Below are 26,292 nucleotides of genomic sequence, written 5' to 3'. Positions count from 1 at the left end.
TCGTGAAAGAGGATATTAGAGGCAGTGCGGGTCAATGACCCCCCCGTTCCTTCTTACTGCTGCATGGCCTTAGTCAGAACCCAGTGTCCTTTCCTGCTTCAGCCTTTCAAAAACCTGTAAATAGTTATTTTTAGCATAGTTCATGTAGTTTAGTTCCCTGGACTGGGAACTCCCTCTCCACAGTAGGGGACTATGCCCAGAGTCCAGGGCTTCAATAACTGCATCTCCTGCCCTAGATCCTTCTCAGTCAGTGACAAACATCAATGCTGCCTCTACTGAGACATATTTAGACGAAGTGCAGCATTTGTTGCTTGATTCCACCAAGAACTAGCGAAGCCTGTGAGCTTCACCTTAGAAAACATTTAATGGAGAGGATCATGAGGCCCCTCTCTGATCCGGGCCAGGAACACCCCCCGTACATCAGCCTCACCAAATGAGCAGCATCCCTCCAAGCACATGCCTAGGAGTGGATCCCTCAGTTTTTAAGCCCAAAAACTCTTCTTGCAGGGCTTCCCATGACAGCAAGGGACATTCTCATGGGCATATGAGCAGATCCCCATCGAGGGCTGTCCAGTAGGGATGTGCTCCTTCCTCGAGACAATCGAGGTTGGGCGAGCCCTTACAAGCAGACCCTAAGGAACCGGTTCTGCAAAATATGCGCAGGCTGGTGGGTAAAGTACGTAGGAAGAAGGATCCATTGGCTCTCTTGATGACTCCGGCACCAAAGCATAAGGACTATCATCCGCTGGTTCCATCCACGAGTGTGGTTCTGGACTCTGTGGTACCAATGTATCTGCCTAAAGAACACACCATGACCGGGAATGTGCCAGTACCATCAGTGCCGACCACCAGAACTCCACACTCAGTGGGGCATAGAGAGACCTGCATGGCACCAGAGGATATTTTCCTTAGTTGCAATCTTCCCTCTTCTCTGCCCCAGCCCTCCTGAGGGACATTACTACACTGGAAAAAATGGTTACCTACCTTTTGTTCTTCGAGATGTGTTGCTCATGTCCATTCTAATTAGGTGTGCGCACGCCACATACACAGTAGCCGGAAGGTTTTCCCCCTAGCAGCGCCCGTCAAGTTGTCTTACGTGCCTCCTGGAGTGGCACCATATATAGAGCCCTGCCGACCCGCTCCCACTTCAGTTCCTTCTTGCTGGCCATGCTCTTCATCCCCAGGGAGAGAGCCAAGGCCACCAGGTGATCCAGGACTTACAGTTGCTACCCTTAGGGACACGACCTAACTAGGGACCCATGGTTTCCCATGCCATGGGGTCTCCCCCAAATGGTTGACCCCTCTTTATGGCCCTATTGGGGACCGTGGGATCCCTATACTAGATTTCTGGGACCCACGCAGTAGTTTTTCCACTCTTCTCCCTTGCATCAACAACTGCTTCCATTGGTGTAAGAGGAAGAGGAGGATGTTGAACCAGAACTGCAGGTACCAATAGTTCTGACCGGAATCTCCTTCTCTTCCCTGGATGAGACGGTCTCTACTTCTTCCCCATCCCCACCAGGCAATACCAGGACTTACTATGAAGAGTAGCTAGTGATCTCCAGGTCCCTCTGGAGGAAGTCCAAGACACACACCACCTGCTGTTGGACATTCTGCAGTCTCCGGGCCCATTTAGGGTAGCCCTCCCAGTTAATGAGGCCATAGTGGAACCAGTGAGATTGATCTGGCATACCCCAGCATCCTGTGCCCCCACACCTAAGAGAGCTCAAAGGCACTATTTAATCCTGGCAAATGGAGCTGTATTTCTATTCTTCCACCCTGCTCCCAACTCCGTGGGACCACCCCGTCAGACAAGGGCTTCAAGAGACTGGACCTCCTAGGGAGATAGGTTTTCTCCTCTGCATGCTTGCAATTCTGCATTGCCAGTTACCAGGGCCCTGCTAGCCAACTATGACTTTGATAACTACTCTAGGCTGGTGGCCTTTCAGGACAAACTTTCCTCTGAGAACAGACCCCATTTCCTCTCCCTTCTAGAGGAAGGCACGTTGATGGCAAAAATGGCTCTTCAGGCTACAGTTGATCCAGCAGATACAGCATCGAGAAGCTTGGCCACTGGTATTGCTATTAGGAGGCATTCATGGTTACAATCCTCATGTTTCCTAGGGAGGTGCAGAATACTATCCAAGACCTTCCCTTTGACAAATTGAACATCTTTAACAAGAAGACTGATGATTCTCTTCATTTGTTAAAGGGCTCAAGGTCTACCCTCTGCTCCCTAGGGATCTACACATCAGTACCAAGGAGGAAGCACTAAAGGCAAACCTATAAACCAACACTGCCGCCAACTCCTTTTTATCCTCATGTGTTCTACCACCAGAGTCCTGCCAAGCCCCCCCACCCCCGCAAGTGACAAAACTCAGAGGCCTCGCTTTTTGGTCTCTTCTAGCACCATGACTGCAACCCATTCCCAGCCCACTGCTAGAAGCCACTTTTGACATTTTAGTTGAGACCCTCTCACCACCCACTTCTTTTTGTGTCACCTTTGGGGGGGCCATCTCACACTATTCACCTGCAAATGGGAGCTAGGCATGATGGACAGTTGAGTCTTGGAGATTATCCATCAGGGATACTCCGTAAAGATCCTCTTCTTCCCTCCTCACAAATCCTCTTCATGGTCCCCTTTTGGAGACCGTTCTCACAAAGCCATTTTCCCACAGGAAGCGGGACCCCATTGCAATAGAGCACATCTCATCTCAGTGTCATGGAAGAGGTCCTATTTTCCGTATTTCATAGTCACCAAAAAGATGGAGGGTGAAGACCTATTCTGGATCTTCAGCAACTCAACATTTTCAATCGGAAGTTGAAATTCAGGATGGTTACATTGACATCAATAATCCTCTTCCTTCAGGACGGGATGTAGTTTATGGCTTTCTACACAAAGGATGCATATTTTCATATAGACGTTCACTCCTCCTACAGGAGGTTCCTATGGGTAACAGTGGACCAGGAGCACTTCCAATTTTGAGTCCTCCCCTTCAGATTCACAACAGCACCCAGAGTGTTTATGAAAATTTTCTCCATGGTAGTGGCCCAGATGAGATGTCAGGACCGAACAATCTCGATGACTGGCTTCTGGTAGGTCACTCTCGATGGGAAGTCAGGCTGGCTATTCAATTCCTCATGCAAAGCCTGAAGGTTTGTGTGAACAGAGAAAAGTCCATTTTACCCCCCACAAAGACAATAAACTTTATCGGGCAATGTTGGATTCCAAACAATGTGCAATTTAATTTCTTTGGATTTCCCGCAGACTGAAGCCTACAGTGCAAATGTGTCTACTGCTGCTAGCTCATAGGCTAGTGTGTACTTATGTGACACACTTTGCCAGCCTTCATCTATGTTACTTACAGGCCTGGCTCAATTTGGTCTACTCACCTAACAACGACTACATCAACTCCAAGGTGACCGTTCTCACCAGGCTCATCACCTCCTTCTCTTGGTGGTCAAACTCAGACAAGGTACGAGTGGGAATTCCCTTCTCCACACCCAGTGCCACCACTGTAACAGATACATTCTTTCTGGGATGAGACACCCATCTGAACAGTCACACTGTCAGGACACATGGACCCCACGGGAGGCCAAACTACAAATCAACATCCTGGAGCTGCGGGCAGTCTGCCTTGCATGCAAGACCTTCCTCCCACTCACTTGCTCCATCCGCATCCAAGTGATGTTGGACAATATCACCCACCGTGGTCTACATAAACAGAGAGGAGTGAAATCTCTCTCGCTCTGTCTGGAGGCAGTCAGTCTGGTGCATCACCATCATCCAGATGGCATAACTCCTTAGTAGAAAACCTCAGTAGGCACTTCGTGGTGGTCCATGATGGGAAATCCATGATTCTGTTCTCAGATATTTTCATGTGGTGGGGCACACCTCTATGGGACCTCTTTGCACCACAAATGAACAAAAACTCACCCCCTCCCCCATTATTGTTCCAAAGGAGCCATAGGCCACAACTCCCAGGCCGACACTCTCCTATAATGGTGGATGAGCAGTTTCAGATATGCCTTTCTTCCCCTCCCCCTGCTTCCACAGGTGCTGAGAAAAATGTCATGACAAAGCCAGTGTCATTCTCCGAGACTCCTACTGGCCCAGGCAGTTTTGGTTCCCAGAACATCTGTCAATGTCAGTTCACTCTCCAATCAAAATCCACCCCTTCGTGGAACTCCTGACACAGGATAGGGGCAGGGTCAAACACCCCAACCTAGGCTATCTCCATCTCCTGGCCTGGTGTTTGGATGGGTGTTGGAAGTAGAGCGCTCTTGTTCGTCCCCTGTGCAGGCTATACTTACCCAGGGTAGAAGAGTATTGACCAGAACCTGTTATTTGGCGAAATGGAAATGCTTCTCCACCTGGTTGCAGCACAATCAGTCTCACCCAGTGTCTTTAAGCATCCTTATCATTTTAGATTAACTCGTTTCTAAATAAGTCTGGTCTCTTAATAGCTTGTTATGCATCTACCTAGCAGCCATTAGTGCCTTCCTTCTTCCAGAATACAGACACTATGTTTTTACCCACCCAACTATGACACAGTTCATGAAGGGTCTCGTCAAGGCCTTTCTACCAGTCATTAAACCAACACCACTATGGGATCTTAACCTCTCGCTGTCAAAACTTACTACACCTCCATTTGAACCGTCAGCAATGTGTTCCATGTCCTATTTATCCATGAAGGTGACATTTCTAGTGCCCATCACTTTGACCAGGGTGGTCAGCGCACTGGAAGCCTTCATGGCAGACCCTTCCTTTACAGTATTTCACAAGGACAAAGTATCCCTTCACCTTCATCCTAAATTTCTACCCAGGGTTGTCTCCAAAGTCCATCTTAACCAGTGTATTCACCTACCTGTTCTTTTTCCAAAACCCCATGCGTCTCCTGAAGAGAAGAGACATCATTCTCTCAATGTCAGGCATGCACTGGCTTTTTACCTGCAAAGAACCAAGCCCATGAGAAAGTCTCTGAGACCTTTCGTCATGATAGCAGAGAGATCTTGTGGTGAAGCTCTATCCTCTCAGAGGATTTCTAAGTGGGTTTCTGTCTGCATTATTGAAGGCTACAGACTAGCTTGCATCTTGCCTCTCAGCGGTATAATGGCCCACTCTACGAGAGCACAGGATGCCACGGTAGCATCACTGCAGAAAGTCCTGATACAGGACATATGCAGAGCAGCCACCTGAAGCTGCATAGACACATTTGCTAGGCCTCGGGTGCTAGTCCAGGCCACTGCTGAGGATGCAGCAGTGGGATCTGCAGTACTGCATGAATCTTTGTGGCCGGCTTCCTTGCACCCAATCTGAGTACTGCTTGTCAATCATCCACATGTGGAATATACATAGGGACTAGCACTTGAAGAAAAAATGGAGATTACTTCCTGTAACTGCAAGTTCTTCCAGATGTGTGGTCCCTATCTGCGTTCCACTACCTGCCATCCAACCCCTCTGCTTCGGATCTAATTGGATTTGCAGTAAGAAGAGGAACTGAGGGATGTCAACCCGCACTGCCTCTTATAATGACTGCTTCTTGGAGCAGCTACTCGTAGAACCCACAAGGATAGAGGCAATTCTTGATTTAAGTGATGCACAGGATCTAGTCCAAGAGGTAAATATAGCTGAACTACTTGGTAATAGCAACAATAATGTAATTAAATTTAACATCCTTGTAGTGAGAAAATACCAAAGAAACAAATCACAGTAGCATTTAACTTCTAAAAGGGGAACTACACAAAAAAATGAGGACGTTAGTTAAATGGAAATTAAAAGGAACAGTCAGAGGCGAAAATGCCTGCAAGCTGCATGGAAACTATTGAAAACACCATCATAGAGGCTCAAACTAAATGTATGTCCCCAAATTAAAAAACAAACAATAAGACGACCAAAAATGCTACTATGGCTAAACAGCAGAATAAGGGAGGTGGCAAAATGGCATCCTTTAAAAACTGGGAGTCAAATCCTAATGAGGAAAATAGAAAGGAGCACAAACTCTGGCAAAGTCAAGACAAAAGAGACAAAAACTAACAGCAAAATTCTTTTAAGTACATCAGAAGTAAGAAGCTCACCAAAAAATCAGTAGAGCCACTGGATGATCAAGGTGTTAAAGGAGCACTCATGGAAAACAAGGCCATTGCAGAAAAGTTAAATGAATTCTGTGCATCAGTCTTCACTGCAGATGATGTGAGGGGGATTCCCACACCTCAGCCATTCTTTTTAGGTGACAAATCTGAGGAACTGTGCCAGATTGAAGTGTCAATAAAGGAAGTTTTGGAACAAACTGATATATTTAACAGTAGTGAGTCACTGGGAAATTTTCACCCAAGAGTTCTGAAGGAACTTAAGTATGTAACTGCAGAACTACAAACTCTGATATGGAACCTGTCACTTAAATCAGCCTCTGTATCAGATGACTTAAAAATAATTAATACTACATTAGCTATTTTCCAAAGGCTTCAGAGGCAACCCTGGCAATTACAGGCCAGAAAGCCTAACTTCAATACCAGGAAAACTGGTTGAAAATTATAGTAAAGAACAGAATTATCAGACACACAGATGCACACAATACATTGGGGAACAGCATGGCTTTTGTAATAGGAAATCATGCCCCACCAATCCATTAGAATTCTTTAAGAACTAAATAAGAATGTGGACAAGTATGATCCAGTGGATATAGTGCACCTGGAGTTTCAGAAAGTCATTGAGGAGGTCCCACACCAAAGGCTCTCAAGCAAAGTAAGCAGTCATGGGATAAGAGGGAAGGTTCTCTCCTGGATCAGTAACTGATTAAAAGACAAGAAACAAAGGGTACGAATAAATGGTGAGTTTTCACAATGGAAAGTGGTAAATAGCAGGGTTCCCTAAACATCTGTACTGGGATCAGTGCTGTTCAACATATTCATAAATGATCTGGAAAAAGGGATAAACAGTAAGGTGGCAAAGTTTGCAGATTATACAAAATTTCTCAAGATCGTTAAATTCAAAGCTGCGGGTGAAGAATTACAAAGGGATCTCATAAAATTGGGTGCCTGGTCAACAAAATGGTAGATGAAATTAAGTGTTGATAAGTACAAAGTAATACACGGTAGAAAACATAATCCCTACTATACATATAAAATGATGGGCTCTAAATTAGCTGTTACCACTCAAGAAAGATCTTGGGAGCCAGCATGGATAGTTCGCTGAAAACACCTGTTCAATGTGTAGCAGCAGTCAAAAAAGCCAATGGAATGTTAGAAATAATTAAGAAAAGGGATAGATAATAAGACAGAAAATATTAAGACACTATATAAATCCATGGTATGCCCACTTCTTGAATACAGTGTGCAGTTCTGGTTGCCCCATCTCAAAAAAGATATATTAGAATTGGAAAAGATACGAACAAAGGCAACAAAAATAATTAGGGGCATGAAACAGCTTCCGTACAAGGATAGATTAAAAAGAACAGAACTATTCATCTTAGAAAAAAGATGACTAAGGGGGAGATATGATAAAGGCCTACAAAATCATGAATAGCGTGGAGAAATTGAACAAGGGTTATTTATTTACCCCTTCACATAAACATAAGAACCAGGGTCACCCAATGAAATTAATAGGCAGCATGTTTAAACCAAACATAAGGGAATACTTCTTCACACAGTCAACCTGTGGAACTCATTGCCAGAGAATGTTGTGAAGGGCAAAATTATAACTGGATTAAAAAAAGAATTAGATAAATTCATGGAGGATAGGTCCATGAATGGCTATTAACCAAGATTGTCAGGGATGCAACCCCATGTTCTGGGCATCCCTAAACCTCTGACTGCCAGAAGCTGGACTCAACAACAGGGGAAAGATCACTTGAAAATTGCCATGTTCTGTTAATTCCCTTTGAAGTACCTGGCATTGGCCACTATCAGAAGACAGAACACTTAACTAGATGGACCATTGTTCTTATCATAGAATATCAGGGTTGGAAGGGATCTCAGGAGGTCATCTAGTCCAACCCCCTGCTCAAAGCAGGACCAATTCCCAACTAAATCATCCCAGCCTGGGCTTTGTCAAGCCTGACCTTAAGAACCTCTAAGGAAGGAGATTCCACCACCTCTCTAGGTAACGCATTCCAGTGCTTCACCACACTCCTAGTGAAAAAGTTTTTCCTAATTTCCAACCTAAACCTCCCCCCACTGCAACTTGAGACCATTACTCCTTGTTCTGTCATCTGGTACCACTGAGAACAGTCTAGATCCATCCTCTTTGGAACTCCCTTTCAGGTAGTTGAAAGCAGCTATCAAATCCCCCCTCATTCTTCTCTTCTGCAGACTAAACAATCCTAGTTCCCTCAGCCTCTCCTCATAAGTTCTGACCCAATGTGGTCACTCTTATGTTCTTACAGAACAGTCCTCATGGAAGAAAAGATCTCAGTCACATGGTTCCAGAAGTCTGTTTTGGATCTTTGCCTAAGATAGAGATTTCTAATCAAGGAGTGCAGGATCCTGTTTATATTGTGCCCAAGTAGTGATTTTGGGTCTATGCCAAAGTTATCCTTGAATTCATCAGAGAATTAGCCAGTCATGTAACACTGGGAGGCTCTTCTGCATCTGAGCTTACCTGCAGAAGTTCTTGGACCAATCAGGACAGGAAATCTTTAAGACATTCACCAGTAAGAAAAGCAGCCAATTCCACCAGTGTTTTGGGTGCTCCAAGAAGAGAAGGAAGAGTAGGGACACAAAAAGACACCCAAAAGCATGCACCAGTCTTCTTGATTAAGTAAGGACCCATAAGCTGGTTTTAACAATTTCTTGGAGGTAAATGACCATTGTATAGCTTGTGGATCCAAGGTGTTTGGATTAGTGTTGGTTGGGAATTTTCTGGCAAAAAAAAAAAAAAAAATCTGATGGAAAATGCCCTTTTTGCAAAATCAAATTTTTCTGTTAGGAAAATCAAAATGATGGTGCTCTGCCTGGAAGCTTCTTGTCAATCTCACTTTTTGCCTGCAGGGTTAATGTGAAATTGACAAGAAACTTCCAAGTGGTCAGCCAGCAAACCAAAAATATTCTGTTTCAGTTCTTCCAAAATGATTTTTTGCTGAAAATTCCCTCCCATGAAAAATTTCACATTTTTGACTTTTTGTCCTGATTTGGAATAGAAATTTTTTAAAATGAAATGCAACTTATAGAGGACAGTCACTGGAGGTCTTCTAGGGGTGTTGTCCATATGCACATTTTATGACTGGTGCACACACACCACATGTTCAAGTTTGGAGTCTTTTAGCCAGCAGTATCCAGATAGCACATGTCCTGATGATCAGAGAACCATAAAAATTTAATGTTGAAAGGGACCTTTCCAGCCTCCTGCAGTGAGGGAGTACCAAATAAACCTAGACCATCCCCAACAGGTGTTTAAAAACTGCCAATGATGAGGATTCTACAACCTCCCTTGGAAGCCTATTCCAGAATTTAACTACCATTATTATTAGAAAGTTTTCCTTGCATCTAACCTAAATCGTCTTTGCTGCAGATTAATACCATTACTTCTCATCCTATCAGGACAAGGAGAACATTGCTCACCATCCTCTTTATAACAGCTCTTAACATATTTAAAGACTGTTATCAGGTTCCCCCTGTTCAGTCTTTTTTTCTTAAGACTAAATATACCCAGTTGTTTTAACCTTTCCTTATAGGTCAGGTTTTCTATTCTTCTTTTTGTTGCTCTAGTCTGGACTCTCTAAACTTTCCACTACTTCAGCTGAGGCTCCACCAGTGCTGAATCTAGTGGGACAATTACCTCCAATGTCTGACATATGACATTCCTGGTAATGTATAGCAGAATGATGTTCGCTTTTTTCTCAATTGCACTACATTATTGACTCGTATTCAATTTGTGATCCACTAAAACTCCTAACTCTTTTTCAGCATGCTACCATCTCGCATGTTATTCCCCATTGTGTAATTCATTTTTCCTTCTTAAGTGAAGTACTTTGCACTTGTCTTTTATTGAATTTCATCTTGTTGATTTCTGACCAATTCTCCAAGATTCATTTTGAATTTGAATCCTGTCCTCTAAAGTGCTTGCCACCCCACCCAGCGTGGTGTCAGCTGCAAATTTTATAAGCAAACTCTTCAAGCCATTAATGAAAACACTGAATAAAATCAGACCCAGGACATACTCCTGTGCAATATCATTAGATACAGCCTCCCAGCTTGACAGCAAACCATTGATAACTACTGTTTGAGTACAGTTTTTCAACCTGTTGTACACCCGCTTTATAGTAATTTCATCTAGAACCCATTCCTTAGTTTATAAAAATGTCATGTGGGACCATCTCAAAAACTAAACCAAGATAAATTGTATCTTCTGCTTCCCCCATCCACTACGCCAGTGACTCAGTCGAAGAAGGAAATTAGGTTACTGTGTCATGATTTATTCCTCGCAAATCCATGGTGGCTATTCCTTTATTATCCTCTAGGTACTTACAAACTGATTGTTCATTAATTCGTTCAAGTATCTTTCAAGGTATCAAAGTTAGGCTAACTGGTCTATAATTCCCCAGATCCTGTTTGTTCCCTTTTTAAATATAGGTATTATGTTTGACTTTCTCCACTCCTCTGGGACATTATCCATCTTCCCTGAGTTCTCAAAGATAATTGCTAACAGTTCTCAGATTGCTTCAGCTAGTTCCTTTAGTGCCCTAGAATAAATTCCATCAGGCCCTACTGACTTGAACGCATCTAAGTTACCTAAATAGTCTTTAATCTGTTCTTTCCCTATTTTGGCTTCCACTCCTTCTCCCTTGTTAATATTAATTGTGTCACAATTAACCTTTTTAGTGAGGACTGAAGCAAAATAAGATCCTCATGCTCCTCAGTAAGGGCATAAAAGGGTTGATACTAACCGGCATTAGAGTCCCCTCAACACAGATGAAGGATTCCAACGTAGAGGGGATGGTAGGCAGGTCATGGAAAATATGTGACACACACACACCACATCTCAAAGAACTCCAATTACAGTACAGCTGAGTAACTTCTCAGTCTTCTCTGAGTGACTGTCCATATGGATATTTCATTATTGGTGACTCCCAAACAGTGGACCACTGCATTGGAGGTGATAGGTCAGAGTCTAGAAGAATGAAGATTGGAATACTGCCTTGCCAAATGTAGAGTCTGACCTGGAGGCTTTTGTAAATCTATAGAGCTGAGTGAATATGTGAACACAGCCCCAGGTAGCTGGCTTGCTGATTCTGCTTGCGCTCTTGTAGAGGAAGCTTTAAGAGGCAATAGGCAGGCCCTACTTCACTATGCCAGAAAAAAAACTTTCACACAGCCAGATCTCCATTTAGGAAATGTTGGGGAGATATAACTTTGCCTGTCGTCCTTTCCACAATTGCTATAAAGTGTCTTGGTGAAGATCTGAATTGCTTCATCCTTTGCGGATAGACCAGCCCTGGCATTCTAACATCCAATGTGTGGAGAGCAGCCTCCACCTTGCAAGCATGAGGATTAGGAAAAATACAGGTAAGTGAATTTGCTGGGTTAGATAGATCTTCATAATGCTGTTCTTTGATAAATACTTCAGGGGTGTTCTTCAAGGATACACTATCAGGATGGAAGGCTGCATAAGAAGGGTCAGCTATCAAGACTTTGATCTCTTCCAACCTTCTCGTTGAGATAATGGCCCGTGACTACCTACCCATGATTTGGTGAGCAATGTCTGTGGTTGTGCAGCAGTTCCAGAGTTTATATACCAGGAGTAGTTTGGATGCCAAAATAGCAAGAATTTCTTACCTTTGAGGGCATTGTTAACCCATTCATTAGTTCCCAGGCCAGAGTATTTCTTTGTGTGAGAAAACATGCTCACAAGATCCCAAAACAGAGAGAGCGAGAGAGAGAATATGTATTAGGGCTGTCAAACTATAAAAAAGATTAATTGCACTGTTAAACAATAGAATACCATTTATTTAAACAGTTTTGGATGTTTTTCTAAATTTTCAAATACATTGATTTCAATTACAACACAGAATACAAGATGTACAGTGCTCACTTTTTATTTTGTATGGTAAGTGTTTGCACTGTAAAAAACAAAAGTAATAGTATTTTTCACCTCATACAAGTACTGTAGTGCAATCTCCATCATGAAAGTTGAACTTACAAATGTAGAATTATGTACAAAAAAACTGCATTCAAAAATTAAACAATATAAAACTTTAGAGTCTACAAGTCCCCTCAGTCCTACTTTTTGTTCAGCTAATCACCCAAACAAGTTTGTTTACATTTGCAGGAGATAAGGATGCAGGGTTCTTGTTTACAGTATCACCTGAAAGAGAGAACAGGTGTTCACATGGCACTGTTGTAGATGGCATCCGCAAGATATTTATGTGCCAGATGCATTAAAGATTCATATGTCCCTTCCTGCTTCATCAACCATTCCAGAGGATGTACATCCATGCTGATAGCGGATTCTGCTTGATATACATCAAAACAGTGCGGACCAACGCATGTTCATTTTCGTCCTCTGAGTCAGATGCCATCAGCCGAAGATTGATTTTTTTTTTGGTGGTTCGGGTTCTGTAGTTTCTGCATCTGCGTGTTGCTCTTTTGAGACTTCTGAAAGCATGCTCCACACCTCGTTCCTCTCTGATTTTGGAAGGCACTTCAGATTCTTAAACCGTGGGTTGAGTGATGTAGCAATCTTTAGAAATCTCACATTGGTATCTTCTTTGCATTTTGTCAGATCTGCAGTGAAAGTATTCTTAAGAGGAACAACATGTCCTGGGTCACCATCCAAGACAGCTATAACATGAAATATATGGCAGAATGCTGGTAAAACATACAATTCTCCCCCAAGGAGTTCAGCCACAAATTTAATTCATGCATTTTTTTTTTTTTTTAAACAAGCATCATCAGCATGGAAGCATGTCCTCTGGAATGGTGGCCGAAGCATGAAGGGGCATACAAATGTTTAGCATATCTGGCATGTAAATAGCTTGCAACACCAGTTAAAGTGCCATGTGAATGCCTGTTCTCACTTTCAGGTGACATTGTAAATAAGAAGCAGGCAGCATTATCTCCCATAAATGTAAACAAACTTGTTTGTCTTAGCGATTAGCTGAACAAGAGGTAGGACTGGGTGGACTTGTAGGCTCTAAAGTTTTACATTGTTTTGTTTTTGAGTGAAGTTATGTAACAAAAAAAAAATCTACATTTGTAAGTTGCACTTTTACCATAAAGAGATTGCACTACAATACTTGTAGGAGATGAATTGAAAAATACTATTTCTTTTGTTTGACATTTTTACAGTGCAAATATTTTTAATAAAATATAAAGTGTGCACTGTCTACTTTGTATACTGTGTTCTAATTGAAATCAATATTTGAAAATGTAGAAAAACATCCACAAATATTTTTAAAATTTCAATTGATATTCTATTGTTTAGCAGTGTGATTAAAACTGCGATTAATTTTTTAAGTTAATTGCATGAGTAAACTGCAATTAATTGACAGCCCATGTATGTGTGTGTGTGTGTGTGTGTGTGTGTGTGCATACACACACACACACACACACACACACACACACATATATAAAAAAAAGAGAGAGAGAGCGTGCGAGCGCTAACAGGATGTGGCAGTTAAAATTGTATTTAAACAAAATTTGAGACACTCCTGAGGAACCAGAGCTGTAGACTTCCTGTTTTCCCTGCTAGACTGACAGATGATAAAACAAAGTTGAAAGACAGTCCATTGTTTTAAATCCCTATTTTTACTCAATTGCTGCAAATTCCGACCCTTCTCCCGTGGTCTGTAAATACAATAGTTAGATTCAGCAAGGTGGTTTTTGTGTATGGAAAGCATCAGGGAAATCAGTGAAGTTTTTCAGACACAGGGGTATGATAAACTGCCTCCCAGGCCCTTTAAATATATTAATATTAAATACTGTGGTCAGTAACTAAAAAAAATGGTTCATGCTTAAACTTTACATTTGCTGGAACTTAAATTCTGATTCTCAAAAGGTATTTAGGTGCCTAATTTCTATTGAAATCATGAGATAAGCACCTCTAAGAATCTGGGCCTTAGTCCTTGCTGAAATGAAGGAAGTTGGCCCACAAATGAAGTTCTAAGTGACTGAAAAGGACATACTGGATATGTAGTACTATTCTGGCTCTGAAAGTATCCTGAATAATTGAACAGTTGATATGATGCATGCCAATTGCTAAGTTAACTTTTTGGGTTATGAAGGTAAGATTTGCAGCTTAGAATTTTTATTTGGAAAATAACTGTGTAAAAAGTAACTCAATTTTATCATATAAATATAGACGATACAATTTTCAGAGTTGGGCAGGAACCAGATTTTCTATTTCATGGAAGTTTCCACAATTTCAAAACTTTTTCTGAAATCGGACAAAAACAATTTCAAAATTTCCCATGCTACAACCGTGTTGTGGATCAACTGAAACATTTTGTTTCAATTGACATTTTTATTAAAAAAATATAGAATATATAAAGAAAGAAATTTTGAAACAAAAAACTGAAATGTTTTGTTCCGAAAATGTCAAAACAGAACATGTTGACCCTACTGAAATGCTTTTTTCTCCTTTAGTCTCCCCCCAAATTAAAATTTGTCAATATTGACACATTTCTGCAATATGTTTCTCTTTCAGTGAATCAGCACTTTCTGATGAAAAAGTGTTCCACTGGAAAATTTCTGATCAGCTCTAGTTCTGAGCACCAACTTCCATTGATTTCAGCTTTGAATTGTAGGTGCCTAGCAGCCCCGTAGGGGGAAAAAAAAAAAAAAAGGCCTGTAAACCATATCAGAGTTTATTATTTATATTAAATTTGAGTGTGAGTAATTCTGAAAGATGCTGTAGTCCTCTGTGTTCTTGCAAAAGAGTACAGTATATTTCACCTCTCCAATTTATTGGTGTCATTTTTAATGACCTTCAGACACTTATCGCTCTGTTTAAATCTTCTTGTAGCTTTTCCAAAGTTCTGAAAAAACACTGGAGGAGCAAGTGATGAACGGTAACTAAATACAGTTGTTCAGCTGTAAAAACAAAGCAGCAAAAATTAAAAAAATGTAGGAGCACAACTCTGAATTATTAAAATAATGGTGGGGATATGCATGTTATATTTAAATCAAATTCTGTAATTGAAAATCTGAATATGTTAGCATTCTTTCTCAATTAAAAAAATCCTCTTAAAACCCTTAATTAAAATATAGCTAAATAATAGCACTACTTAATATTACTGTCTATTATCATGTAAGATATTTGAAAGAGCAATTATATAGCAGACATAATAGACATGAATATGTGTGAAGTTCATAGCTCAAATATATAACAAATGTACACATTTTTAAATAATATGTGTACATTCATATAAATGTACACACATTGTATGTACATATGCAGATATACATGCATATGTGTAGTGTGTCTATAAAGAAAAATCTTAAAGATTTTTTCAACAATCTCATGTTTAAATTTTCAGAGCAGCTAACAGATTTCTTTTGCCTCCTTAAAGGTTAGACCTTTTACCCTTTATATACTGCACATTCATTCATACTGAAGTCATCATGCAATAAAGTATGGTAGATCTTTAAGAAGATCCTCAATTACCAAGACATATGCAATAAGATGTCTTTATAAATATCTCTCCAAAACAAAAATACATTTAAATTCTTTAACACGGAAAATGGTTAAGCAAGATGGCATAAAATTTATTGATATTTTCTTTTACTAAGGCACATGACATAGAAATACTGTGGTACAAAAATGCAAACTTCTGCATATGAGATTTAAAATATAATCTCATTCTGAAAAATAGAAATAAAACTCTTTTGCTCAGAAGATTCAGCTTTTAGCCATTTTCTTCTTTTGTACCAGTTCAACAAGCAACTTGTATCTTGCCACACACTCTTCCTGCAAAAAACAAAGACAGTTTTTATCTTTTTAAAGCATGAGCTATGATTTAATATCTTCATATTACTTCTACTGTACACATTCTCTCTTGTAAAATCAGTTAAGTTGTTTTAAAAGTAGTTTTACTATTTTAAAAAAACGTAGAAGAATATTCACCCATGTATTGAGCTTTCCAAAGGCAAGGGCAATCTACACATAATGAAAAGTGGATTACAAAAAGAATTTTCAGATTGGGGTTCATTACAGATAACTGATGTTAGAGACCAGAGAAAAATAGGAGAAAATTTGCCTTATAGTGATAGTCTCTTTCTTGACAGTGTTTAGCAGAATAATTATTAAAATAGGGAAGTAGCACAGTTTTGTAATATTGTCAACAGTGTGTCTGAAAAATGATTTTCTCGCTCTTGGGGTTTGTCTACCTTGGAAATTTACCAAAATAGCTATCCAAGTGTAGACTCTGGGACAGCTATTTCATAAATTTCCAAGCACAGACAAGCCCTTACCATCACTGTAATGTAGCAAACCCATCCTAGAATGTTAATTGCCAGACAATTTTGAGATCTAAAAAGACTGTTTCTGGAACCCCACCCACATTTCCTCCTCCCTAACATTGAACTTTTGGTGCAAGTAAGAAGATGATATCCTGCTGTTTCAGGCATCAACACTGGATTGCACTGCAAATTGAACTGTCACGAATACTGGGTTCTTACTGAACCTAACCAGTGACGAAGTAGAAGTCACTGATAATGGACACATTAGCTCTGCCCAGGGCTTTTCTTCCATATAATCTAGTAGGTTTATAATTTCAGCTTCTCCATATGCTTTTGCTTCACTGTCTGGAAATTTAAGAACAGCCATACTGGGTCAGATCAAAGGTCCATCTAGCCCAGTATCCTGTCTTCCAACAGTGGCCAATGCCAGGTGCCCCCGGGGGAATGAACAGAGCAGGTAATCATCAAGTGATCCACCCCGTCACCCATTCCCAGCTTCTGGCAAACAGAGGCTAGGGTCACCATCCCTGCCCATCCTGGCTAATAGCCATTGATGAACCTATCCTCCATGAACTTATCTAGTTCTTTTTTTTGAACCCTATTATAGCCTTGAACTTCACAACATCCTCTGGTAAAGAGTTCCACAGGGTGACTGTGTGTTGTGTGAAGAAAAACTTCCTTGTATTTGTTTTAAACCTGCTGCCTATTAATTTCTTTTGGTGAACCCCTAGTTGTTGTGTTATGTAAATGACACTTCCTTATTTACTTTCTCCACACCAGTCATGATTTTATAGACCTCTATCATATCCCCCTTAGTCATCTCTTTTTCAAACTAAAAAGTCCCAGTCTTATTAGTCTCTCCTCATACGGCAGCTGTTCCATACCCCTAATCATTTTTGTTGCTCTTTTCTGAACCTTTTCCAGTTCCAATATATCTTTTTTGAGATAGGGCAACCACATCTGCACGCAGTATTCAAGATGTGGGAATACCATGGATTTATATAGAGGCAATATGATATTTTCTGTCTTATTATCTATCCCTTTCTTAATGATTCCCAACATTCTGTTTGCTTTTTTGAGTGCCGCTGCACATTGAGTGAATGTTTTCAGAGAACTATCCACAATGACTCCAAGTTCCTTTTCTTGAGTGGTAACAGCTACTTTAGACCCCATCATTTTATATATATAGTTGGGATTATGTTTTCCAATGTGCATTACTTTGCGTTTATCAACACTGAATCTCATCTGCCATTTTGTTGCCCAGGCACCTAGTTTTGAGAGATCCTTTTGTAGCTCTTCGCAGTCTGCCTGGGACTTAACTATCTTGAGTAGTTTTGTATCTTCTGCAAATTTTACCACCTCACTGTTTACCCTTTTTTTCAGATCATTTATGAATATGCTGAATAGGACTGGGCCCAGTACAGACCCCTGGGGACACGATTTACCTCTCTCCGTCACTTATATAAAGAAAAATTATGATATCTAAAATATTCTAGTATACTGGAATATTAAATAGGTTATTGAGCATTATGACACATGCATCAGAATTACTTCTTTTAATGGTTTATTCAGCAAATCTTAACTGCAGAAGGTGCTACTGATAACCTGCTCTGCTCATATTTTCAAACATTCAGTCACCAAATGCGACCATCAGAATTGTTGAAAACTACAATCTACATTCCTCCAGCCTTTCACGTTTTTAATTGTGGGTAAAGACAGGTACTTTAGAAGAAATGGCAGGCAGTTCAACTTAATTTTTCCAACACAAAGCAAAAAATTAAATTAAACAAAAATAAAGTATCAATAGATATGGTGACAATACCCTTTGAGTTGGGCCCTTTAATCCAGTCTGTCACTATCAGATAACTCAAAGACCTCAGGCTGGTAGCTAATTGGTAGGAAAAGCCCTGCCCAGATGTCATAGTGCTTTATTATTAGTCTAATTCCATAGAAAACATTGACCCTACCTTGCTTTTTCCTGGGACGCATTTTGCTATCTTATCCCAGCGGTCTGATGTTCCCTTTGGATACTGCTGTAAGGCTAGTTCAAGAAGTTTCTGTTGATTTTGAGTCCACAATTCTTCGGAATTGTGGCTTCTCTCTTTTTTTCTGTTCTCATCATCGCTATATTCATCCTGTTCTGTGTTGTTAAAGTCTTTCTGACGCTTTCCCCTGCATTTATCTTCTGCCACCTCTTTCATCGTTGCTAGAGTTATTTCAGATGCTTTGGCTGTTTTTCGCTTGCGGTGTCTGGTTTCGCTTGTCATGGTCTCTCTGTGATCTGCTGGAATAACCATCTGTTCTGGGTCACGATTATAGTTCTCCTCCTCCTCCTCCTCTTTCTCCTCCTCATCTATTTCTCGCTGCGTAATTATATGGTCTGGCAAATCCATGTTGGTTTTGGCATTTCTGGAATTCTGGGCCAAGTTTCTAAGCTCAGAGAGTCTAACAATTCCTGTTGGAAATAACATTATATGTAAAAACCACTGAAGTCAAATGAAAAGGGAACTGGGTGGTGACAAGTGATCTATAGCTGAGAGACAGAGCAGGGAGAGCCCTTTTGTGGTTGAGAAACCGGGTTACAGAGTCCCCCAGAAACTAAAAGAACTGCAGAGGCAGAGGTTGTGGCATAACCCCCTCTCAGTGGGCTGGTAGCCGGTCAAAATGAGTGTAGGAACAAACAAAATATTACAGGAGTTCTGAGGCTCTCCTCTGCTTGAGCATTTCAAAATGAGAAGAGCAAATTTCCGGATTTTAGAAGATTTTAAAACTTTTTTTTTTTTTTTTTTTTTTTTTTTAAAGATCATTCTACCTGGAGTAATCTGCCAATGACAAATTCATCACCTTCAAACACAGGCCAAAATATATTTTGGGCTAGATCCACAAAGAGGACTTAGACTCGGGGTTACAATGCCTAACATTAGGTGTCCTGCCACCCAGTAGAAGCCTCAGCTCCAAATTAGGTGCCCAGGCTTACTATACAATGCATGAGGAAAGTTAGGTGCCTGACTATAGGATTCATAACAGCCAAAAAGCTGAGTAGGGAGTGTAATCAGGTGCGGACTCACCCCTGCGGCGCCTCCTACTGGTCGTCGCGGGAATTAGCTCACCAGTCACCGGAGCGCCCTCTGCAGGCCAGATATCCCGTCTGTCATTGGCCCCCGTGTCCCTCGCGGACCCCGGTGTCCTTGGCTTGGGTGCTGCCCCCCCACTCTCTCTCTGGGTCTCCCCACCCAGGGGAACCCCAACCCCCTATCCCCACCTTGCCTCAGTGTAAGGCTACTGCCAGTCACCAACTAGCCCCCATTCCCTGGGGCAGACTGCAGTGTATGCCACTCATCACTGGCAAGGGGGGTTTGGCCTGCTGCCTTCTTCCACCCTCAGTACCTCTATGGGCCTAGAACCTCCGAGAGGGACCGAGGGACCTGCCGCCGAAGAGCCCAACGTGCTGCCCCTATCCCTTGGCCGCCCCAAGCACCTGTTTGCTGGGCTGGTGCCTGGAGCCAGCCCTGTGGCCAATAAATGTTACAGTAGATTAATCTTTCCAGGAATGATGAAAGTTTACAATTTTCTAAAATTCTCCAATCCTGCTTATTTCTTACCTCTCCCAAAGAAGATTGGAGGAGGAAAGGGGTAGAATGAGATTGAAAGATGTGGGAAGGCTAGGGCATCCAGTGGATACAGGATGAACAAAGAACACCTGGGTTCAAGTCACTGCTCCAAATCAGGCAGGGGATATTTGAACCTGAGACTTCCACATCCTGGGTGAGTGCTCTGAGTGCTAAGGGTGGGGTGTGGCAACACCACCATTTTTTGTGAGAAAGGGCTTAGGAGAGGGTTTACAGCTATGAACCCCAAGTGGAGATAGGCACCTCCCACTGGCCTGGAATTAGGCGCCTGACTCCCGTTGAGGGATGGGGCTTTGGCCCTACTCCTCTGCTCAGCATTTCCGGCTGGCTAACTTAGGTGGCTCCTGTAGCGCTCCAGCCCTGAAGGGGTTGGAAAAGCCCTGCAGAGGGCTGGGGAAAGGAGCAAAACCCCGGCTGATTGGCCAAGTGGCTGCAGCTGCGCCCACCCCCCAAACAGAGCAACTTGGCCTTATAAGAAGGCCAGGGCAGCCAGAAGCTCAGCAGTCTCTCCTCTAGCTGTGGAGGGAGACAGGCCTGGCTGCTGGGGAAGGTTGAGAGGTACCTGGAGTGAGGCAGGGCTGGGGAAAAGCCAGAGGAGCAGGGGAGCTCCAGGCTGGTGACTCCCCAGGCTGTAGGGTCTGGTTCTAGGCCCATAGAGGTACTGAGGGTGGAAGAAGGCAGCAGGCCAAACCCCCCTTGCCAGTGATGAGTGGCATACACTGCAGTTTGCCCCAGGGAATGGGGGCTAGTTGGTGACTGGCAGTAGCCTTACATTGAGGCAAGGTGGGGATAGGGGGGTCGGGGTTCCCCTGGGTGGGGAGACCCAGAGAGAGAGTGGGGGGGCAACACCCAAGCAAAGGAACTATTAAACAATAACCCACAGAAATAAGCAAGGGTTAAAATAAAATAAATTGGAATTTGGCAAGGGTTGAAATAGCTTCCCAGCCCCAGAAAAAGAAATAAAAAGCTTTACAATAAATAAAATAGGAGCAACTTGACATGGGGTTAAATGCATTGTTAAAAGTCCTGTACTGTATTCCCCAAGCCTATATGCCTTTGTCTGTCAGTCATCCTAACTGCAAACTCTTTAGGGCAGAGATTTATCTGGGTTTTTTTGCATATCTGAATTGACTAGCACACTGAGGACACCATTATAATAAATAAATAGAATAATAATACCCTAGAGAGAGCCTTTACACAGCCACCACTAAAGGGGAAGACTTCCTCAGAATGCCCATCAACCTTGGTGTCTGCTGAGAGTAGGAGCATGGAGCTTCTACAGCCAAGACCATAAACATCACCTTGAAAGCTGCAAAATGGCCTATACATTGGAAACCCACAATATAAATAATCTGTTATTAACCGCATTGATTAGGACTTAGGGTCACACACCTGGAGTATGTGTAACAGATTCCTTCAGTTGCTTGGTCTTCATGGTAACCTGTTTTTTAAAAAAAGTCCAAATTAAAAACTGCACTGTTAACACTAGATTATTCATTCAGGCTTTTAAAGATGTCATGAATAGCTTACCCCCAAATACTAACATTTTAACATGTACAAAATATTACCATGGTATCATACTAATGCTCTTCAGCGAGGTCTTATTCAGCAGGCCATACCGTTTTAAATTGCTAATAGCTGATTTTTCAGGCTTAGTCTGAAGGGGAAAGGCAGGGGAAAAAACAGGGGTAACGTCATGGCAGGGGCCTATTATAGACTTCCAACTCAGGAAGAGGAGGTAGGTGAGAACAACAACAAAAATATCCAAAATACAAGAACTGGCAGTAACAGGGGACTTTAACTAGCCAGACATCTGTTGGAAAAGTAATATGGCAAAACACAAAATGTCCAGTAAGTTCTTGGAATGTACTGGGGATACCTTTTTGTTCCAAAAAGTGAAGGAAGTACCTAGGGAGCAGCCATTTTAGACTTGATTCTGACTAATGAAGAAATTGGTTGGAAATCTGAAAGTGGAAGGCAAGTAGGGTGAAAGTGATCATGATATGATAGGCTTCATATTTCCACAGAAAGGAAGGAATGAGAGCAACAGAATAAGGACCATGGACTTCAAAAATACAGACTTTAATGAACTCAGAGAACTGCTGGTAAGGCCCCATGGGAAGAAAATCTATAGGATACAGGAGTTCAGGAGAACTGGATGTTTCTCAAAGAGACAATATTCAAGGCAAGAGAGCAAATTATCCGGATGGAAGGAAATATAGGAAAAAATAGTAAGAGGACAATATGGCTTCTTCTTAAGCTCTTTAATGATCTGAAAATCAAAAAAGAATCCTACAAAAACTGAAAACATGGACAAACTGCAACGGAGGAGTACAAAAAATAGTACAAGCATGTAGGAACAAAATCAGAAAGGCTAAAGCACAAAATTAGTTACATCTAGCAAGGAACAGAAAAAGCAGTAAGAAGGCTCTATAAATACATTAGGAGCAAGAACATGCTGAAGGAAAGTGCATGTCCACTACTTCGTAAGGAAGGAGTCCTAACAACAGAGGACATCAAGAAGGCTGAGATGTTTAATGCCTATTTTGCTTCAGTCTTCACTAAAATGGTTAATTGTGACCAGATGCTTTAAACACAATTAACAGTAATAAAAAGGGGAAAGGAACTCAAGACAGAATAGGGAACAAACAGATTAAAGAATATTAAGATAAATTAGATGTATTCAAATCAGCAGGGCCTGACAAAGTTCATCTTGGAGCTCTTAGGGAATTAGATGAAGCAATCTCAGAACCATTAGCAATTATCTTCAAGAACTCATGGAGGATGGGAGAGGTTCTAGAGGACTCAAGAAGACCAAACTTAGTACCCTGCTTTAATTGGGCAAATTGGACTCAGGTAAATACAGACCAGTCAGCCTGACTTTGATAGCTGGAAAGATACTGGAACAAATTATTAACCACTCAATTTGTGGACAGAGAAAAATAGGGTGATTAATAATAGCCAATATGGATTTGTCAAGACCAAATCATGCTGAACCAACCTAGTTTCCTTCTTTGATAGGTTATTGGCCTAGTGGATGGGGGAAGCAGAAGACATTATTTATCTTGATTTTAGATACGCTTGTGACGTGCTCCCACATGACTTTCTCATAAGCAAACTAGGGAAAATATGGTTTAGATAAAGTTATCATCAGGTGAGTGTACAATTGGTTGACAAACTGTACTCACACTAATTATCTATGTTTCATTGTCAACTAGGGGCTGTCCTTGGTCTGGTATTATTCAAAATTATCATTAAAGGCTTGAATAATGGAGTGGAGAACATGCTTATAAAATCTGCAGATGACTAGCTGGGAGGGGAACAGGATAAAATTCAAAAGGACCTCAATAAATTGGAGAGAGGTTCAAAATCAACAAGATGAAATTCAGTAAAGGCAAGCACCAAAGTATTACACTTAGGAAGGAAAAAAAATCAAATGCACATCTACAAAATGTGAAATAACTGCAGAAAATGATCTGGTGGCTATATTAGATCACAAGTTGAACATGAGTCAACAATTAGATGCAGTTGCAGCAAAAAACATCTAATATTCTGGGATGTATCAACAGGAGTGCCATATGAAAGACACTCCTGGTAACTATCTCACTCTAGCTGGCACAGGTGATCCTCAGTTGGAGTACTAGGCCTAGTTTTGGGCATCCCATTTCAAGGAAGATGTTGACAAATATTTAAGATTCCACAGGAGAGCAACAAAAATGATGGAAGATTCAGAAAACCTGACCTATGAGGAAAGGTTAAAACAACTGGGCATATTTAGTCTTGAGAAAGGACAAATGAGGGGGAACCTGATAACAGTCTTCAAATACATTAAAGGCTGTTATAAAGAGGATGGTGATTAATTGTTCTCTATGTCCACTGATGGTCGGACAAGAAGCAATGGGATTAACCTTGTGGAGTCCAGAAGCCACGAGCTATATGATCATTCAGGTGCACTTCCCAACCCAGTAGTGAGGCATCTGTAATGAGTTTCTTTGTGGATGGTGAGGAAACAAAGGGAACCCCTTTTGTTTCCCACCAAATGAAGGATCTGAGGACACTCAGAGAAAGTGAAACTCATTTATCCAGGGTGCATCTGCTTGAGCAGAGACCATCCACAACCAGAGGCCCTGGAGGTGGAGCATTGCAAAACATGTCACATAGGTGTAGGTGGTCATATGGTGTAGAAGGACGACGCAGAACAGGACAAGCATCTGCAGGCCGAGACAGAGTTGGACAATGAGGTCGCTGATTGTAAGGAATCTGTTCTCTGTAAGTATGCTTTGTCCAGAACTGAGTTCCGATTTGCTCTGGTAAACTCTATAACTTGCGGGTGGGTGGGGGGTTAAACTGGACTTTTCTAGATTTACCTGAAGTCCCAACGAGTGAAAAAAGTCAAGTACTGAGAAGACCACTATCTGTACCTCCTGATACAATTCATTCTGTGAGCAGCCAACTGTCAAGTTAAGGAAATACCAGGTTGCCTTGACAATGCTGATATGCTGCTATCATGGACAGCATCTTCGTAAAAACTCTCAGTGCCTCCAAGAGGCCAAAGGGAGAATTCTGTATTGAAAGTACCCTCGGCCCATCGTAAAGCACAGTAATCACCTGTACTCTGAAGGAATGTCTATATGGTAGAAAGAATCCTTCAAAATTGAGGGCCACAAATCAGTTGCCTTCATTTAGGGAAAAGACTACTGAGGCTGAGTGGGTCATCCTGAATCTTAACTGGTGTATGAAGACTTTCAGCTGTCTGGGATATAGAATGGGTCTCCAGCCCAACCTTCTTTTTGGAGATGAGGAAATATCTTGAGTAAAAGCTTTGTCCCTGTCTTGAGGAGAAAAGTATCAGGGGGTAGCCGTGTTAGTCTGTATCTACAAAAACAACAAGGAGTCTGGTGGCACCTTAAAGACTAACAGATTTATTTGGGCATAAGCTTTCTTGAGTAAAAACCTCACTTCTTCGGATGCATCCGAAGAAGTGAGGTTTTTACTCACGAAAGCTTATGCCCAAATAAATCTGTTAGTCTTTAAGGTGCCACCAGACTCCTTGTTGTCTTGAGGAGAGACAGTCTCTGTCCCTAGGTGAATTAAGGAGTCCACCTCTTGTTTGAGGGGTCCCTGAAGAGGGACGGGGAGGGGAGTTTTTAAGAGGGAGTAGAAAAAAATGGTTCCAAAACTTCCATAACTGTTGTTCTTCGAGATGTGTTGCTCATGTCCATTCCATGTTATCTAATTGTGTGTGCTCGCCACATGCACCGGTGCTGAAAGTTTTTCCCTCAGTGGTATCCATAGGGGACTAGCTCTGGTGGCCTCTGGAATGGCGTGCATATACATTGGTATTAGGGGCACCACTAACTCCCCCCCTCCGTCAGTTTCTTCTTGCCAGAACGCCCAGGGAAGGAGGGCGGGTCATGGAATGGACATGAGCAACACATTGAAGAACAACAGTTATGGAAGGCTAATAGCCATTTTTTTTCTTCGAGTTCTTGCTCACGTCCATTCCATGTTAGATGACTCCCAAGCAGTATCTCCAGAGGCAGGTAGGAGTTCGTGGATATGTTGATTGCAACACAATTCTGCCAAAGCCAGCATCATCTCTGGCCTGCTGAGGTTGTGAAGGTGTACACTGAAAACCATGTTGTGGCCCTGCAGATATCCTGGATATGTACTTGTGCTAGGAAGGCTGCTGACGATGCCTGAGCTCTAGTTGAATGGGCGTACAACCCGCGCCAACTTGTAGCAAGTACATATGCAGGTAGTAATCTAATACGAACGCTTTGAGAAGACACCAGGAAACCTTTCATCCTGTCAGCCACCACAGCGAAGAGTTGAGTCAATCTACGGAAGGGCTTGGTATGCTCTAAGTAGAATGTCAGAGTCCACCTGACATCTAGCATGTGCAAGCGCCTCTCCTCATTGGACATCTGAGGCTTTGGGCAGAACACCGGAGGAAAATGTTCTGGTTAACATGAAAAGGTGGGCGAGGCAGGAGGGCGAGAAGAACTGCAGGCATAAGGAGTGGGGAGGGGTCCCCACTTGCTCTGGCCCAGGGCCTCACAAACCCCCAATTCACTTCTGCTTGCAAGTTTTCTTCCTTTGTTAAGACTCAGTATGGGAGGGTTTAGGATTTTTAAAATCACTCAAAATTGCATCTTCCAACCTCATTAGGGCTAGACTCATGCTCTGCTTCCTTCAACCTCAGCTCTATAAACCTTCTATAAAAGTTTAGCTTCTTCTGCCTGTTGGGCATGATCCCACCAGTGCA

The 26,292-nt window shown here is 41.9% G+C and overlaps 1 protein-coding gene across 2 annotated transcripts in view; it reads right to left on the bottom strand.

Annotated features, from left to right (window-relative positions):
- Positions 1–15,678: 15,678 nt before the first annotated feature.
- DNAJC1 (DnaJ heat shock protein family (Hsp40) member C1) overlaps positions 15,679–26,292 on the bottom strand; it is a 181,955-nt gene continuing 171,341 nt past the window's right edge. For both annotated transcript variants that reach the window (XM_034760291.1, XM_034760292.1), the window contains exons 10-12: positions 21,417–21,465; positions 18,363–18,850; positions 15,679–15,904 (exon numbers count right to left, since the gene is read on the bottom strand). In XM_034760291.1, coding sequence (XP_034616182.1) covers positions 15,836–15,904; positions 18,363–18,850; positions 21,417–21,465 — 606 coding nt within the window. In that variant the 3' untranslated portion in view covers positions 15,679–15,835. The remainder of the gene's footprint in view (positions 15,905–18,362; positions 18,851–21,416; positions 21,466–26,292) is intronic.

This window comes from Trachemys scripta, chromosome 2 (genome assembly GCF_013100865.1).
Source record: "Trachemys scripta elegans isolate TJP31775 chromosome 2, CAS_Tse_1.0, whole genome shotgun sequence".
In the NCBI taxonomy this organism is placed as follows: Eukaryota; Metazoa; Chordata; order Testudines; family Emydidae; genus Trachemys; species Trachemys scripta.
The sequence above is the reverse complement of the archived record's forward strand: the minus strand, read 5'-3'. Positions and strand labels throughout refer to the sequence as shown.